At 41.2% G+C, this 16,740-nt stretch overlaps 2 protein-coding genes and 1 long non-coding RNA gene across 3 annotated transcripts; all 3 read left to right on the top strand.

Moving 5' to 3' along the window:
• The first annotated feature begins 487 nt into the window (after positions 1-487).
• Positions 488-4,134, top strand: LOC119743990 (proton-coupled folate transporter-like). Its single transcript, XM_038220071.1, has 4 exons — positions 488-649; positions 2,086-3,133; positions 3,833-3,936; positions 4,093-4,134. The coding sequence occupies exons 2-4, from the start codon at positions 2,110-2,112 to the stop codon at positions 4,132-4,134; spliced, it is 1,170 nt and encodes a 389-aa protein (XP_038075999.1). The 5' UTR covers positions 488-649; positions 2,086-2,109.
• A 424-nt stretch (positions 4,135-4,558) lies between these two features.
• Positions 4,559-6,509, top strand: LOC119744146. The gene is made up of 3 exons (XR_005273548.1): positions 4,559-4,641; positions 5,335-5,491; positions 6,242-6,509. It is a non-coding gene; the product is annotated as an uncharacterized LOC119744146 (long non-coding RNA).
• A 4,924-nt stretch (positions 6,510-11,433) lies between these two features.
• LOC119746501 (solute carrier family 46 member 3-like) lies at positions 11,434-16,459 on the top strand. Its single transcript, XM_038223476.1, has 5 exons — positions 11,434-12,551; positions 13,633-13,764; positions 14,338-14,421; positions 15,358-15,514; positions 16,140-16,459. The coding sequence occupies exons 1-5, from the start codon at positions 11,441-11,443 to the stop codon at positions 16,207-16,209; spliced, it is 1,554 nt and encodes a 517-aa protein (XP_038079404.1). The 5' UTR covers positions 11,434-11,440; the 3' UTR covers positions 16,210-16,459.
• The last annotated feature ends 281 nt before the right edge of the window (positions 16,460-16,740 follow it).

The following is a 16,740-nucleotide window of genomic DNA, read 5'->3' as shown; positions in this document are numbered from 1 at the left end:
GGGTGGATTAATGCAGCTTTCGTTTTTGCTAAGTTGTTTTTTAGGGTGTGTTTAATATTGATGTAATTTAATTTTATAGTTTTAATGCGGTTTTTTTTTTACAATTGTAGCTTTTACTGTAACTTGGTTATTGGCCACGAATGTAAAAACAATAAACTATCTGTATCTATATATTTTATAATTGCAATGAACGTTAAATAACAACACCAAGTATATCAATCTGTTACTTGGTAATTGCGGTGTCGAACCAAGGATACAGGAAGCAATTAAGTTTCCAACCCATGGCTTATTATTGGAAACGAGGTTGAAAATACTGTAAGCCCTGGGGACGACGTTGTGATACATGTAACTTCACGTTGTGTCATCGACCATGGTACAAGTGCAATATACGTACGATACTTCTCTAGCTCTATGGGCCGGGTCAAGGCCGGATTAGGTAAGTCAAAACTCTCCGCGCACGAACTAGCGTGCCATCATACAACTACTTTTTACGTCATTGTACAGGTTATTCAGTGAAAGTTTTCAGCTGAACTATAATTGCATGGAGAAACTGGAGAAAAAGATCTTCATGTTGCCTTGAGCTTTGTTAAGTAGGTACTCAACTATCAAGAAGACCTCCTGATCCTGTGCTACTCCATGTTAAGACAAGGTAAGGTTTGTGATACTAGTGTTAGTTTCGTAAATGGATATTTTTCCACATTCGGAGCCTCCCACGTATCGGAGAAAAGATTATACTAGGCCTATAATGAAGATATCCGTATGTGCTAAACGTGAAGTGAATGTCATGGTATAGGTCCCAATGCAAAACAGGATACTCATCGGATCAACACTAGGGGGAGGGAAAGAATTCTACACCGAGGCCAGCAGTTAGCACTCATATACCTTAATATGAAGGTACCAAAGGTTGTAAATCGGATGAAGAACACTATTTTATAGTGCAAAAATTATTTGATAATACGCTAACTTTTTCTGTAAGGCGAAGTACAAAAAAAAACCACATGTTTCTCGATCGTCCCCGCCCGCTTCCTTTTTGGAGGCCGCCTGGATTTTTTTATTATTTTTTATTTTTGAAAAATGCAGTAAAAAAACACCGAAAAAGTCCACGGTTAAAGCAAATGCACCGAAAACGTTCATTGTAGACCAATACAACTCTAAATGACACTGTACAAATAATGTTTAGTTTCTCTTGTCCAACTTGTCTTTCATTTTAAAAGTATCTTTGAACAGTGGAAACACGCAACGGTTGCAGGAAATTTTAAAATGGCGGCCATCTTGAAGATTTAAAAAATAAAAAATAAAAAGCCCAGCTTCCTCCTTTTTTTTGTCAAAAACCCGCACAAGAAACATTTTTTTTAATTCGGCCTTATGGCCCGTAGACTTTGTGCAGTACGTGGTGGCCGCGTATGTAATTCTTTCCATGGGGACTAAATGCTCACGCTAGCAGACTGTTTCATGTTCATGATTGACGTCGGATGGTGCCTTACATGTATATTTCGGTTGTGTAAAAATCAAACTGTTGTGTACTATATGAACCAAGCAACCTTTTGTGTAAACTGTTGTTTACACAACTTGTGTAAAATATAACACAACTTGTTCAATTTTTTTTTACACAACCGGTTGCTAAGTTCATATAGTACACAACCGAAATAGTGGAAATGTGCCATCTCTATGACGAGACATTTTATTTCTCGGGGCAGAATGGCATTCACGTGCCATGTTAATGGTCTCATACACGCCAATAACTGTGTTTAACACTTAAAGCTGACCTACCTTCAAGTCGGGAAGAAATCGTTCAAAAACGTCCCCAAAATCTCAAATCTATGTATGTATATCAATTTCTAGAAATTTTCGAAAGTTGTTATTTCATGAGTAGTTGAACACTTACTTATCATCTAAAAATATGCCGAATTTCAGCTTAAGTTGATGTTGCAAACGAAACGCTAGTGTTACACCTTGAACTATATCCAAGGACAATTTTGACGAGGATTGTTTTCCAACCAAACCATCGTGCATGGTTTTCAGCAAAACTCCTATAGCGCCGTTTACCCAGTAATTGTTGGTGTATTTTGCCCTCTCTGTCAACAGGAAACAAGTCGCGGTATATTCAACATGGAAGGCAAAATAAAAGGAAATGATTCAGTAGTTTGTGAAACAGAACCGCTATTGAACAGACGAGCCCCTAAGCTATCTGGCAGAGAGAGGGCAGCATCACGATGGGTGACAGTGGAGCCCCTACTTCTCTTGGCAGCATGCAGCTATATGTTGACCGCTGTCCTTCGCATCCAGTATGTACTAGTGAGGGTACAGGAGTCTTATAACTACACCGTTCACACGGATTCACCTTGCCCAGTTCGGAACCAGACTGGTAATATGAGTTATATTTCGGATGCTGACACCCAGGCCCGGATCCAGGCGGACTCCGCTCGCTGGATGTTGTTCTTTAGTCTCGCTGGAGCTCTTCCGGGCTTCGTCTCCGCGATCCTCATGGGAGCTCTGTCCGACAGGTTCGGCCGCAAGATATTCCTCAACCTGTCGACCATCGGCAGTGCAAGTTTCGCCGGTGTTTGCACTGCCGTGATGGCGTTCAATCTTCGCCTGGAGGTGTTCTACGCCGCCGATCTTGCCTTCGGCCTGACGGGCGGGCAAATGTCGGTGCTATCCCTTTGCTACTCCTATATTGCAGACGTGACTACCAAGAAACAGCGCACCTTCAGGATAGTTGTGATCGAAACAGTCTTCGTCCTTGTTGGACTGTTTCAAGTTGGGGCCGAGTATTGCTACGAAGCTCTTGGCTTTGCCACCACCGCGGGAATCGCGACGGGTCTGGGAGTCCTGGCCTTCATTTACTCTGTAATTCCACATATCCTGATCGAGACAATCGAGAGGAAGGGTCAGCAGCCACTAGTTCAGACACTGAGGCAGACTGTACGAGGCGTGGGACGGTTGTTTTACAGCGAGGGAGGCGCTGTACGCACCTGGTGCTTGCTACTCATTTTCGCCACCCTCTTCATGCTAACCCCGATGGAATCTTCGTTCCAGGTTAGAACATTGTACGTGCAAGCCGAGCCCTTCTGCTGGTCACCAGTTACAATCGGGTACAACGCCGCCCTGTTTAGTACTGTCTTACTTGTTGGTGAGTGTTGAGTTCAAATATTTTAATTGAATGGCTGTTCGCAAACCCTTCTAAAATGTATAGGCTAGATAACACCTCAGGCAGTCGTAGTTCTTTACCGATGTTTCAGATGGTAATCAATAATTTTTGAGAAGCTGTGACGTGTTTATCAGAATGTGGTTGAATACATTTCGGTTGACAGTTTTTTTCTATGTTTTTTTGGGGGGAGGGGTAGTTATTTTTATTGCCAAAACATTTGAAATTATTGCTTGCAAGACCTGCTGCTGTATTGGATTCTAATCGACCAGTCATCTCTAGTAAAATCTGTTTAATAGTGATGTGATGTCTGCATAAATAATATGGTTCGGGTTCTATTGGAGCAAGCTTGCGATCGCACGCCCAATGTCAAGCTGTGCCAGCATATTTACATTCACTGTGTGAACTTCCGGACAAAAGAGGTCCACATAAACCAGGTAGCAGCGACGTTGTGTGGACTTGCCCACGTCCACACAATGTTTCCCCCTCTCTGGAAAACAGGTTTAGAGACATTTTGGGGTTAGGTTTATCCGTGGCAAAATGAAGAGAAACACTAAAGGGAATCATAGGGGGAAAATGGTTGAAAGAGTCTTCACATTGTGAGTATAATGATTCTTTTCACAAGCATAAAGTACTCGTGCGAATAATATAAATGTTTTTGTTGTTGTTTTCTAATTTAAATAGGTAACATCGGAGGCTTCAAATTGTTGTCAAAATGTTTCAGCAGTCAGTGGATCTTTCACATATCCTGTTTCAGTACAGTTGGGGTATACGTAGTGTTCGGGCTGGTGAGAGCAACTGAGCTATTTTTTTGGGGTGAGCACTACATCTATGTCTTAATTATCTTTAACCTTGTCACCTTTCATCCATTTTGTGTAAAAACAACGTCGAATTTACATTACCATTAACCAAAACGGTTTAAAGTCGACCCTTATTTTTGGAAGCATTTCCGTAACATCGGTGTTTGGCGATTCAGTTTTCAGTGAAATCTGAATTCACATAGCAAGGTCATTCTGAAATGTGATTTTAGACTTTGCGTTGTATTTTGGATTAAATTAGGTGGACATTCAGGTGACTAACTCTAACGAAAAGTGTGGGTGTAGATGTAATTTAGGACTTTACGTGGTAAAGCGTACAATGTGGGCTAAATTTTCAACTTCATACATACTGACATTTTTATCCTTGTGGAGTCATTTGTTCCGAGTCACGGAAAATGGGATTCGTGTCGGACTGCAGTCCGAGTCCGAGAGTCACTAGTCGCACTAATCTGCTCATATCTTACCTTGTCATTTTGGGAAGGGGTAAAACTTTAGATTTCCATTTGAATGGTTATGGGTTTCAATCCTCAATCCATTTTAATCCAGAGCAGATTTCTTGATTTCCATATTGACTATTTGATTTCTTTGCAGCGATACTTTTAACAGTGATCACGGGATTGTGTTTCCCTGTCCTAAGAGGCACGCTTTCCCAACTGGTTGGAGCCGACGAACAAGGTAAATCGTGAAAGTGTGGAAAAGACGGTAGGACAAATGATGCATGGGAGTCCTTATAGTGATTATCAAGGGGCAAAACGGTTGGGCATAACGAACTTTGTATCAATTAATCTTCGTTGATTTACAAGAGTGTGGTGACGTGATGAGCTTCAGCCGGTATTTCCACCCTGTTAAGAGTCCCGGGTTAGAATTGACCCTGAAGGCTGGGTCATATTTGACTTGATAGGGTCGAAATGACACTTTTCTCGTGGAACAAAATGACACTTTTCTTGGTCAATTTCCTGAACATGTTGGCCCAGAAAAGTGTAATTTTGACCCTAAAAGGCATTCAGGTCAATACTGGTCAAATAAAACCTGGATTCCTGGCCAAAGCTGACCCGAACGTTTTAGAGTGTACATAACATAGGGCCTATAACTCCCATCCTGTCTCGGCATCTTTGGTAAAGTCTTTAGGGTGATGTTCAAGGAACTGGTTCGCATGCAGGTTCTTGGCGGTATGATGGGGTAGGGCATAATGAAATATTAGGCACATGCTATCACATATTGGTTGTGGTTGTTGTTTTTTGTTGGGGGTATTTCTTTATTTATCAATTCATTATCAGTCCTCTAGAGTTCAGGTCCATTTACTCTCAATAAAAATTATGACCTGATCGACCGACTACCCCCATAAAATAATGCCTTTCCTCCATGTAGGTGTTGCTTTGTCCTTCCTCGCTTGTGTGGAGAACTTCGGCATGTATGTCTCACCCATAGCCGTCAACGCAGTTTATATGGCTACCGTAGCATCTTACGCCCCACTTGTGTTCTTTGTGATAGCTGGGATCACTTGTGTACCGCCTGTGTTATTCGGGTACGTAGCCTACGCATTTATGTTGCACAGTACGGCATAGGCGTAGCCAGCAGGGGGGGGGGGGGGGATAAGGGAGGTATTTACCCCCCCCCCCAATATTTTGTAAAGACTGCCTTTTTCCATTCAAATGCCCTTTTTTCAACGGTTTTACCCCCCCCCCCCCATAATTTGTAAATAGTGCCCTTTGTCTGAACGAGTGCCCTTTTCAAAAAGAAGTGGTGCCCTTTTTGTGGCATCTGCCGTTTTGGGTGCCTTTTTCAGAATTTCGCACGTGCATCGCCCTAAAAAGCACCATATATTGGGCCTTTGTGTGCATAATTGTCGGCTTTGAACAGCGCCCCCATCGACAGATGGTACCAGCCCCCCCCCCCCCAATTATTTGCTCTGTTTTTTTTTTGATGAGGCAATTGAAAGCCCGTGTTTATAATTTGATTTGACTATTAGTCTCTTCAATAATCTTACGTTGGTAATTCACAGTTACATATTATTTTGAACATTGGTTTGTATTTGTTTAAATCCACTCATCTTCTTTGTTTTATATCCATTAAAATAACAAGCAAAACAAATCACCTCCATTAAACCCAATATGAGTTACCCCATACAGGCCTTATACCTACGCTAGAGAAATACTTTTGATGTTTAAAATGAGTACCGATACAGGCCTTATACCAACGCTAGAGAAATACTTTTGATGTTTAATTTCTGACGTTTATTGAAGACGTTCACTGTTTAATTTACTTTTCTCTGCAGGATTATGCACGTCGTCATTAAACGCTCGATCGACCCACAGATCTTGGCATCCCACAGTGACTGACTGACCGTGAGCACACGTCATTCAACCACGCTTGAAAGTGAAATGACGTTCTTTATAACTTAACCCCCAGTCACACAGCTACAAATATCCACGGTTTACCACGAATCAATCGATCACGATGAACCGCCGAGATTCGTGGCCGAGAATCGACTTTCTAAGAAATGCACTACGGTTTCTATGACGGATAACCACGGAGGTACTAAGGATGAATGGTTACGTCTCGATAATCCGAAGTACCATTGGTCCGAAGTACCATTGGTCCGAAGTCCCATTGGTCCTAAGTCCCATTGGTCCAAAGTCCCATTGGTCCGAAACATAATACTGTGTAGTTCCACTTGTTCAGGTTGACTGACCCTTACCCTAACCCTAACCCTAACCCTAATCCTATGGGGCATCGGACCAATGGGACTTCGGACCAATGGGACTTCGGACTATAGAGACGTCCCCGGATGAATACGGTACTCCCACGGTTTATCACGAATATTAAACCATGGAAATCCGTAGCTCCAAATCGTGAATGTGTGACTTGGGCTTAATTACAGGGGGACCAGACGATTTAGAATGGAAATCGCTCTAATTTCAGATTGAAAATCTTTGAAAAAAATCAGTCATGTGGATCAATGGACCTTATTCACGAAGAAGCCATTTTCGATCGTATTCCCTGATTCTATTTTACGAATTGTAAACTGTTTAATGGGATGGTGCCAGACTATTTTTCGATTGGAGTGCGTTCCATTCCTCACCTCCATTTTTTTTGTAAACGTGGCGTAAAACATTAGGGTACATGTATTTTCAATCGCAACTTTTGAACTATTCATCAGAGCAGACTGGCACTAATCTGTAATGAACTTTTATTTCATTGCCTTCAAATATACACAAGTTCAAAAAATGAAGAATTTACCTCGCTTTCAATTTAATATGGCCGAATTGTGAATAAAGCTTATTTTGATTTAAATCGTCCTGTTCCTGCTTCATTCGAATATGTTGACTTTTGGAACTAAGAGAATTAACTAAATGAAATGTTTTGCGATATTTTTTTCTAAAGAAAATAAGAAATTTAAAGTTGTTTTGCATAATCGGATTTAGTGGGAAGTCCTATATTATAAGGTCCTTCAGGTATTAAAAGTTGAACTTCTACTTTGGGGGTTTTACTACAGGATTGTTAATTACCCTTGCTTATTTTTTTTTAAACTATACTTCAAATTATGCTTCAAATTTGTATTCATTTCATATAATGTAGCAGGTTTTGGAATACATTGGTCATAAATACAAATAAGTAAAGGAAGGAGGGAAATTAACAAGTTTTTTTTTAAAAGTTACAGAAATGTACTTTGCTCGTTATTCAGTGAACAACCTCGCTTACATGAAACGGGGAAACTACGCCAAAGGAATCCAGAGACAAATAAGAATAAAATATCGAAAACTAAACCTGTTCCAATTCCCACAGATAGCTATAAAGGAACATCACGACGTCAGTGGCTTACGTCCTGGCTAAATCATGGTACATGTTATTTATGTGTCAACATTAAGTGCCGATCAAGTACAACAAAATAATTTTGCATGTGAAAAATCATTACGATATTTTATATATAGGTCTATTTAAAAAAAATATATATTTAAAATATTAATGAAACGCAAATTGTTGCTTTTCAAATTCCAAGCTTCATCACTTGTCATTATCTTAATCGGACGTTACAGTCTTCCCTCAGCTTAACCCTTAAAGAGCCGGGGAGAATCCGCCCCTCACCCCTCGACTTTTTCCGCGATAGCCTTGACAATCATTTTTTTCGCGACCCGAGCTGTTATGACTTTTTAGCCTCGAGTCTTGCGCATCTTTTGTTACCAAAAATATCGAAATCGGCTCAAGGGTTGCCGCGCAGCGAAAAATTTTCCAGCGCTACGCGCCGTGAAAACTGAATTTTCCCATATACGTCGTATATTCTCGACAAGGACACTTTCTGTCATAACAACAGACGAATCACAACGAAGACCATGATTAAACACCGCGCAGCTAGTACATCAACGTACTAAGCCGCATTTGCTGTTCTTTCTTTGCGTTTACCCAATTTCACTTACTGCGCAGACAGCATGATTACAGTTTTTTTTAAGTTAAAATGTTTATACCTTATGATCCCACCAATATGTAGTATGTTATATTACTTATTAACATGAGACAAATGGAAAGGGGTGGATTAATACAGCTTTCATTTTTGCTAAGTTTTTTTTTTTTTTTTTGAATATTGATGTAAATTAATTTTGTAGTTTTAATGCGGTTTTTTTTTACAATTGTAGTTTTTACTGTAACTTGGTTATTGACCACGAATGTAAAAAAATTAAACTATCTTTATCTATATATCTAATAATTGCAATGAACGTTAAATAACAACACCAAGTATATCAATTGGTAATTGCGGTATCGAATCAAGGCGGATACAGGAAGCAATTAAGCTTCCAACCCATGGCTTACTATTGGAAACGAGGTTGAAAATACTGTAAGCCCTGGGGACGACGTTGTGATACATGTAACTTCACGTTGTGTCATCGACCATGGTACAAGTGCAATATACGTACGATACTTCTCTAGCTCTATAGGCCGGGTCAAGGCCGGATTAGGTAATGGTCAAAACTCTCCGCACACGTACTAGCGTGCCATCATACAACTGCTTTTTACGTCCTTGTACAGGTTATTCAGTGAAAGTATGCAGCTGAACTATTGCATGGAGAAACTGGAAGAAACGATCTTCATGTTGTCTTGAGCTTTGTTAAGGAGGTACTCAACCATCAAGAAGGCCTCCGGATCCTGTGCTACTCTAGGTTAAGACAAGGTAAGGTTTGTGATACTGTTAGTTTCGTATATGGATATTTTTCCACATGCAGAGCCTCCAGCATATCGTAGAAAAGATTATACTAGGCCTATAATGAAGATATCCATATGTGCTAAACGTGAAGTGAATGTCATTGTATAGGTCCCAATGCAAAACAGGATACTCGTCCGATAGGCCAGCAGTTAGCAGTCATATTAATTCAGTCAAAAATTCTTTGATAATACTCTAACTTTTTCGGTTAGGCGAAGAAAAAAAACATGTTTCTCGATCGTCCCCGCCCGCTTCCTTAATGGAGGCCGCCTGGATTTTTTTTAAAAATTATTTTGACTGTTTCTTGTTCATGATGTTGACGTCAGATGGTGCCGTACATGTAGTGGAATGTGCCATCTCTATGACGAGACATTTTATTTCTCGGGGCAGAATGGCATTCACGTGCCATGTTAATGGTCTCATACACGCCAATAACTGTGTTTAACACTTAAAGCTGACCTAGCTACCTTCAAGTCGGGAAGAAATCGTTCGAAAACGTCCCCAAAATCTCAAATCTATGTATGTATATCAATTTCTAGGAATTTTGAAAGTTGTTATTTCATGAGTAGTTGAACACTTACTAAGGCGAAGTAAAAAAAAACATGTTTTTCGTCCCCGCCTGCTTCCTGTTTGGAGGCCGCCTGGATTTTTTTTATTATTTTTTATTTTTGAAAAATGCAGTAAAAAACACCGGAAAAGTCCACAAATTCATCGGAAAATAAATTGTAGACCAATACAAGTCTAAATGACACTGTAAATATGTTCAGTTCTCTTGTCCAACTTATCTTTCATTATAAAAAAGTGTCTTTGTCAGAACAGTGGAAACACCAACGGTTGCAGGAAATTTTTAAATGACGGCCATCTTGAAACAAATAAAAAATAAATAGTCCAGCGTCCTCCTTTCTTTCAAAAGCCCGGACGAGAAACTTTTTTTTTTACTTGGCCATATCATCTAACGATATTCCGAATTTCAGCTTAATTTGTTGTTGCAAACGCTAGTGTTACACCTTGAACTATATCCAAGGACAGTGGTGACGACCAAACCATCGTGCGTGGTTTTCAGCAAAGATCCTATAGCGCCGTAGGCGCTATGGTTGACCGTTTTTCGGCCCGGCAACACAATGACGAAGCGCACATTAGCATATTCATTAGCGTCACTCGGCGTGACTTGGCGTTGGTCTCGGTATCGACCAATGGAAGCCGACAAAAAGGGTGATATTTATTGATTAATAACTCGCGAAGGAGGCTTTTCTGCAAATTTGTACTACAAACATAATGGACAGGAACGTTATTGATATTCGTGACGCTTGAAAAGATTGACAGATATTGCAAACACCAGTAGTTACAACTTTTAAAAATGCAGGTAGCCAGGCCATTTTTACAATTTCAACGAAAAGTAATGAACACATCACAACATTTTTTAGCACGTACTTGGATCATTATAAGGTAACTAAACCCTGAAACTTGCATGAAAATACGGTCTTCCAAACTGAAGAAATAAATTTTCAAAGATTTCGTCCGCCAACGTGAACATATCTGTGTGCATGTAGCTCCATTCAAAATATAGTGTTCCGCAAGCATTAGAAATCGCCCTGCGCAACCACACGGCTGCTATAATTTCTAAACATCAGTGTTAAATTGCCAACCATTGTCCATTAATACATCTAAACATGTTTACAAAGTGATAGCAAGGAACTTTTTTAGAAAAAGTTATTTGAAAAAAATAAGGAGGTGCAATGTATTCCAAATATCCACGTAAGCGTTTGTTGGCAATTTCTTGTGTAGCCCCATAAATAAGGCCAATTCACTGGACTACCTCCGTAAATAAAGGCCACACTTGGAACATGAACCCGAAAATATAGAACTTTGTCCAGTTGTTAGTTTCACATTTAGACTTTGTTTTGTACATGTAGTTTATTTACGCTTTAGAAGCACACTCACCCTTTTTAAAGCGATAGAAAATTATAGACCCTCCCCCTTTTTTCAGACGTCTATTTTTCGAGTAATTTCCAGGTTCGTTTGCACATGTAGCGTATCTAAATTCGAACACGAAATTACACGAAAAATAGACGTCTGAAAAAAGGGGGGACTACTTTTCCATCGCTTTAAAGCGGGTGAGTGCGCTTCTAAAGCATGAATAAACTACAAACAAAGTCTAAATTCAAAAATAAAAACTTAACAAAGTTCCACATTTTCGGGTATAGGCCTACATGTTCCAAGTGTGACTTTTATGGCGATTTATGGGCCTAGTTCTTGTGTATGACGGGTGTGATGGGTCTCATGTTAGCTACTGGGAGACTGCCCATTACAGTAATTGGTGGTGTATTTTGCCCTCTCTGTCAACAGAAAACAAGTCACGGTATATTCAACATGGAAGGCAAAATAAAAGGAAATGATTCAGTAGTTTGTGAAACAGAACCGCTATTGAACAGAGCCCCTAGGCTATCTGGCAGAGAGAGGGCAGCATCACGATGGGTGACAGTGGAGCCCCTACTTCTCTTGGCAGCATGCAGCTATATGTTGACCGCTGTCCTTCGCATCCAGTATGTACTAGTGAGGGTACAGGAGTCTTATAACTACACCGTTCACACGGATTCACCTTGCCCAGTTCGGAACCAGACTGGTAATATGAGTTATATTTCGGATGCTGACACCCAGGCCCGGATCCAGGCGGACTCCGCTCGCTGGATGCTGCTCTTTAGTCTCGCTGGAGCTCTTCCGGGCTTCGTCTCCGCGATCCTCATGGGAGCTCTGTCCGACAGGTTCGGCCGCAAGATATTTCTCAACCTGTCGACCATCGGCAGTGCAAGTTTTGCCGGTGTTTGCACGGCCGTGATGGCGTTCAATCTTCGCCTGGAAGTGTTCCTCGCCGCCGATCTTGCCATCGGCCTGACAGGCGGGCAAATGACGATTGTCTCCCTTTGCTACTCCTACATTGCAGACGTGACTACCAAGAAACAGCGCACCTTCAGGATAGTTGTGATCGAAACTGTCTACGTCCTTGTTGGACTGACTCAGATTGGGGCCGAGTATTGCTACGAAGCTCTTGGCTTTGCCGCCACCGCGGGAATTGCGACGGGTCTGGGAGTCTTGGCCTTCATTTACTCTGTAATTCCACATATCCTGATCGAGACAATCGAGAGGAAGGGTCAGCAGCCACTAGGCCAGACACTGAGGCAGACTGTACGAGGCGTGGGACGGTTGTTTTACAGCGAGGGAGGCACTGTACGCACCTGGTGCTTGCTACTCATTTTCGCCACCCTTTTCATGCTAACCCCGATGGAATCTTCGCTCCAGGTTAAAACATTGTACGTGCAAGCCGAGCCCTTCTGCTGGTCACCAGTTACAATCGGGTATAACGCCGCCCTGTTTAGTACTGTCTTACTTGTTGGTGAGTGTTGAGTTCAAATATTTTGATTGAATGGCTATCGGCAAACCATTCTGTAATGTATAGGCTAGATAACACCTCAGGCAGTCGTGGTTCTTTACCGATGTTTTGGGTGGTAATCAATAATAGTTGAGAAGCTGTGACGTGTTTATCAGAATGTAGTTGAATACATTTCGGTTGACAGTTTTTTTTCTATGTTTTGTGGGGGAGGGGTAGTTATTTTTATTGCCAAAACATTAAAAATTATTGCTTGCAAGACCTGCTGCTGTATTGGATTCTAATCGACCAGTCATCTCTAGTAAGATCTGTTTAATAGTGATGTGATGTATGCATAAATAATATGGTTCGGGTTCTATTGGAGCAAGCTTGTGATCACACGCCCAATGTCAAGCTGTGCAAGCATTACATTCACTGTGTGTGGACTTCCAAACAAAAGAGGTCCACATAAACCAGGTAGCAGCGACGGTGTGTGGACTTGCCCACGTCCACACAATATTTCCCCCTCTCTGGAAAACAGGTTTAGAGGCATTTTTGGGGTTAGGTTTCTCCGTGGCAAAATGAAGAGAAACACTAAAGGGAATCATAGAAAAAAAATTGGTTGAAGGAGTCTTCACGGTGTGAGTATAATGATTTTTTTACAGGTTTTTCTTAACTATAGGCCTACACGAAAACAAAAGAATGTCCACACTAGGTATGTAACGCAAACATGTATGCTCTTACATATTGGCGCTTATGGGGTACCGGGAACAAAGGGCAACAATAGGGACAACGGTACCCAGCAAGTCTGTCTTTAGCAATTGAAGTACCCCATAGCCGTAATGCTATGTGTTTTGAGATTACTAAGGGGACACGGGAGAACAGAAAGAGGGGATTAGGGTCGAGCAATAGCGGTACCCATAAACCCAACATGCTTAGTGCGCGTGAGTACACTGCTCTTATATTAAGGTATGGTTTTTTTTCTTTCGAAGAACTCAGAAAGGAGCAGAAGCGGAATAGAAATTTGAAAAACAACCCCAACCCTTCTTTTACATGCATAAAGTACTCATGCAAATAATATAAATGTTTTGTTGTCTCATTTAAATAGGTAACATCGGAGGCTTCAAATTGTTGTCAAAATGTTTCAGCAGTCAGTGGATCTTTCACATATCTTGTTTCAGTACAGTTGGGGTAAACGTAGTGTTCGGGCTGGTGAGAACAAACGAGCTATTGTTTTGGGGTGAGCACTACATCAATGTCTTTATTTTCTTTAACCTTGTCACCTTTCATCCATTTTGTGTAAAAACAACGTCGAATTGACATTATCATTAACCCAAACGGTTTAAAGTCGTCCCTTATTTTTGGAAGCATTTTCGTAACATCGGTGTTTGGGGGTTCACGTAGCAAAGTCATTCTGAAATGTGATTTTAAACTTTGCGTTGTATTTTGGATTAACTTGCGACAGTTAGGTGACTAACTCTAACGAAAAGTGCGGGTGTAGATGTAATTTAAGACTTTACGGGGTACAGCGTACAATGTGGGCTAAATTTTCAACTTCATACATACTGAAAATTTGTATCCTTGTGGAGTCATTATTTTGTTCCGAGTCATGGAAAATGAGATTCGTGTCGGACTGCAGTCCGAGTCCGAGAGTCATTAGTCATACTAATCTGCTCATATCTTACCTTGTCATTTTGGGAAGGGGTAAAACTTTAGATTTTCCATTTGAGTGGCTTTGTGTTTCAATCCTCAATCCATTTTAATCCAGAGCAGATTTCTTGATTCCCATATTGATTATTTGATTTCTTTTTAGCGACACTTTTATTAGTGTTATCGGGATTGTGTTTCCCTGTCCTAAGAGGATCGCTTTCCAAACTGGTTGGAGCTGACGAACAAGGTAAATCGTGAAAGTTTGGAAAAGACGGTAGGAAAAATGATGCATGGGAGTCCTTATAGTGATTATCAAGGGGCAAAAACGGTTGGGCATAACGGACTTTGTATCAGTCTTCGTTGATATAAGATTTGAGGCTTTGCATGTGGAGTATCGGTATCGTTTCGGTTTGCGGTAACACCATGTGGTAATAACTACTGCTTAGAAGATATTTAGTTCTGAAAAGAACTTGTCCTGCTTATTATCAACTTTCGCTAAGTAGTTTTTGTTCTGATGAGAACAGTCCTGCTTTAAGTTCTAAAAGAACTTGTCTTTGGTCACAATGTTTCGACTAGCCTGCTCTAGTCATCGTCAGGAGACTGATTCGTTGATTTACAAAAGTGTGGTGACGTGATGAGCTTCAGCCGGCATTTCCACCCTGTAAGAGTCCCGGGTTAGAATTGACCCTGAAGGCTGGGTCATATTTGACTTGATAGGGTCGAAATGACAGTTTTCTCGTGGAACAAAATGACACTTTTCTTGGTCAATTTCCTGAACACTTTGGCCCAGAAAAGTGTAATTTTGACCCTATAAAAGGCATTCAGGTCAATACTTGTCAAATAAAACCCGGATTCCTGGCCAAAGCTGACCCGAACGTTTTAGAGTGTACATTACATAGGGCCTATAGCTCCCATCCTGTTTCGGCATCTTTGGTAAAGTCTTGAGGGTGGTGTTCAAGGAATCGGTTCGCATGCAGGTTGTTGGCGGTATGATGGGATAGGGGCATAATGAAATATTAGGCACATGTTATCACATTTTGGTGGTTGTTCTTTTTTTGTTGGGGGTATTTCTTTAATTAATCAATTCATTATCAGTCCTCTCGAGTTCAGGTCCATTTGCGCTCAATAAAAATTATGACCTGACCGACTACCCCCATAAAATAATGCCTTCTGCTCCTTGTAGGTGTTGCTTTGTCCTTCCTCGGCTGTGTGGAGAACTTCGGCATGTATGTCTCACCCATAGCCGTCAACGCAGTTTATATGGCTACCGTAGCATCTTACGCCCCACTTGTGTTCTTTGTGATAGCTGGGATCACTTGTGTACCGCCTGTGTTATTCGGGTACGTAGCCTACGCATTCATGTTGCACTCAGTAAGGGATCAGTCGTGCATCACCTTAAGTCCTAAGATGTGCATCAAACTTGAAAGTTTTGGTTTCCAGAAATGTGATAATTCATAATTATTTGCTCTGATATTTTTGATGAGGCAATTGAAAGCCCGTGTTTATAATTTGATCTGACTATTAGTCTCTTCAATAATCTTACGTGGGTAAGTCACAGTTTAATATTTGTTTGAATATTGGTTTGTATTTGTTTGAACCACTCATCTTCTTTGTTTTATATCCATTCAAATAACAAGCAAACAAAATCACCTCCATTAAACCCAATGTGAGTTTCCCCATACAGGCGTTATGGAGTACCGAAGTGTGACGTCATTTAGAACCACAAAGTGTAGTGCAAACGAATGGAGTACGCGCACGTGTTGGTTCAACCATGGAGGAAGGAATTCCTCCATGGTTCAACGGCACGGGCTGAATCGCGCGCTAATGTCTTTCACACACATTTTGTGCGCGTGACGTAATCACTTCGGTACTCCATACCAACGCTTGAGAAATACTTTTGATTTCAATTTTCTGACGTTTATTGAAGACGTTCACTGTTTACTTTACTTTTCTCTTTCTCTGCAGGATTATGCACGTCGTCATTAAACGCTCGATTGACCCACAGATCTTGGCATCCCATACAGTGACTGACTGACCGTGAGCACACATCATTCAACCACGCTTGAAAGTGAAATGACGTTGTTTATAACTTAAGCCCCAGTCACACAGCTACGAATATCCACGGTTTACCACGAATCAATCGATCACGATGAACCGTCGAGATTCGCGGCCGAGCCTTTCGACGTTCTCAGAAATGCACTACGGTTTCAGGACGGATAGCCATACGACTGTCCTTAGGTTTCTATGACGGATAACCACGGAGGTACTAAGGATGGATGGTTACGTCTCGATAGTCCGAAGTCCCATTGGTCCGAAGTCCCATTGGTCCGAAGTCCCATTTGTCCGAAACATAATACTGTGTAAGTTCCACTTGTTCAGGTTGACTGACCCTAACCCTAACCCTAATCCTATGGGGCGTCGGACCAATGGGACTTCGGATCAATGGGACTTCGGACCAATGGGACTTCGGACCAATGGGACTTCGGACCAATGGGACGTCGGACCAATATGGGACGTCGGACCAATGGGACGCTTACACCAATGGAACGTTTAGAGCAATGGGCCG

The sequence above is a fragment of the Patiria miniata genome, unplaced genomic scaffold, assembly GCF_015706575.1.
Source record: "Patiria miniata isolate m_02_andy unplaced genomic scaffold, ASM1570657v1 HiC_scaffold_12, whole genome shotgun sequence".
NCBI lineage: Eukaryota > Metazoa > Echinodermata > Asteroidea > Valvatida > Asterinidae > Patiria > Patiria miniata.
Note: the sequence above shows the minus strand (reverse complement) of the source record. Positions and strands in the feature narration are given on the sequence as shown.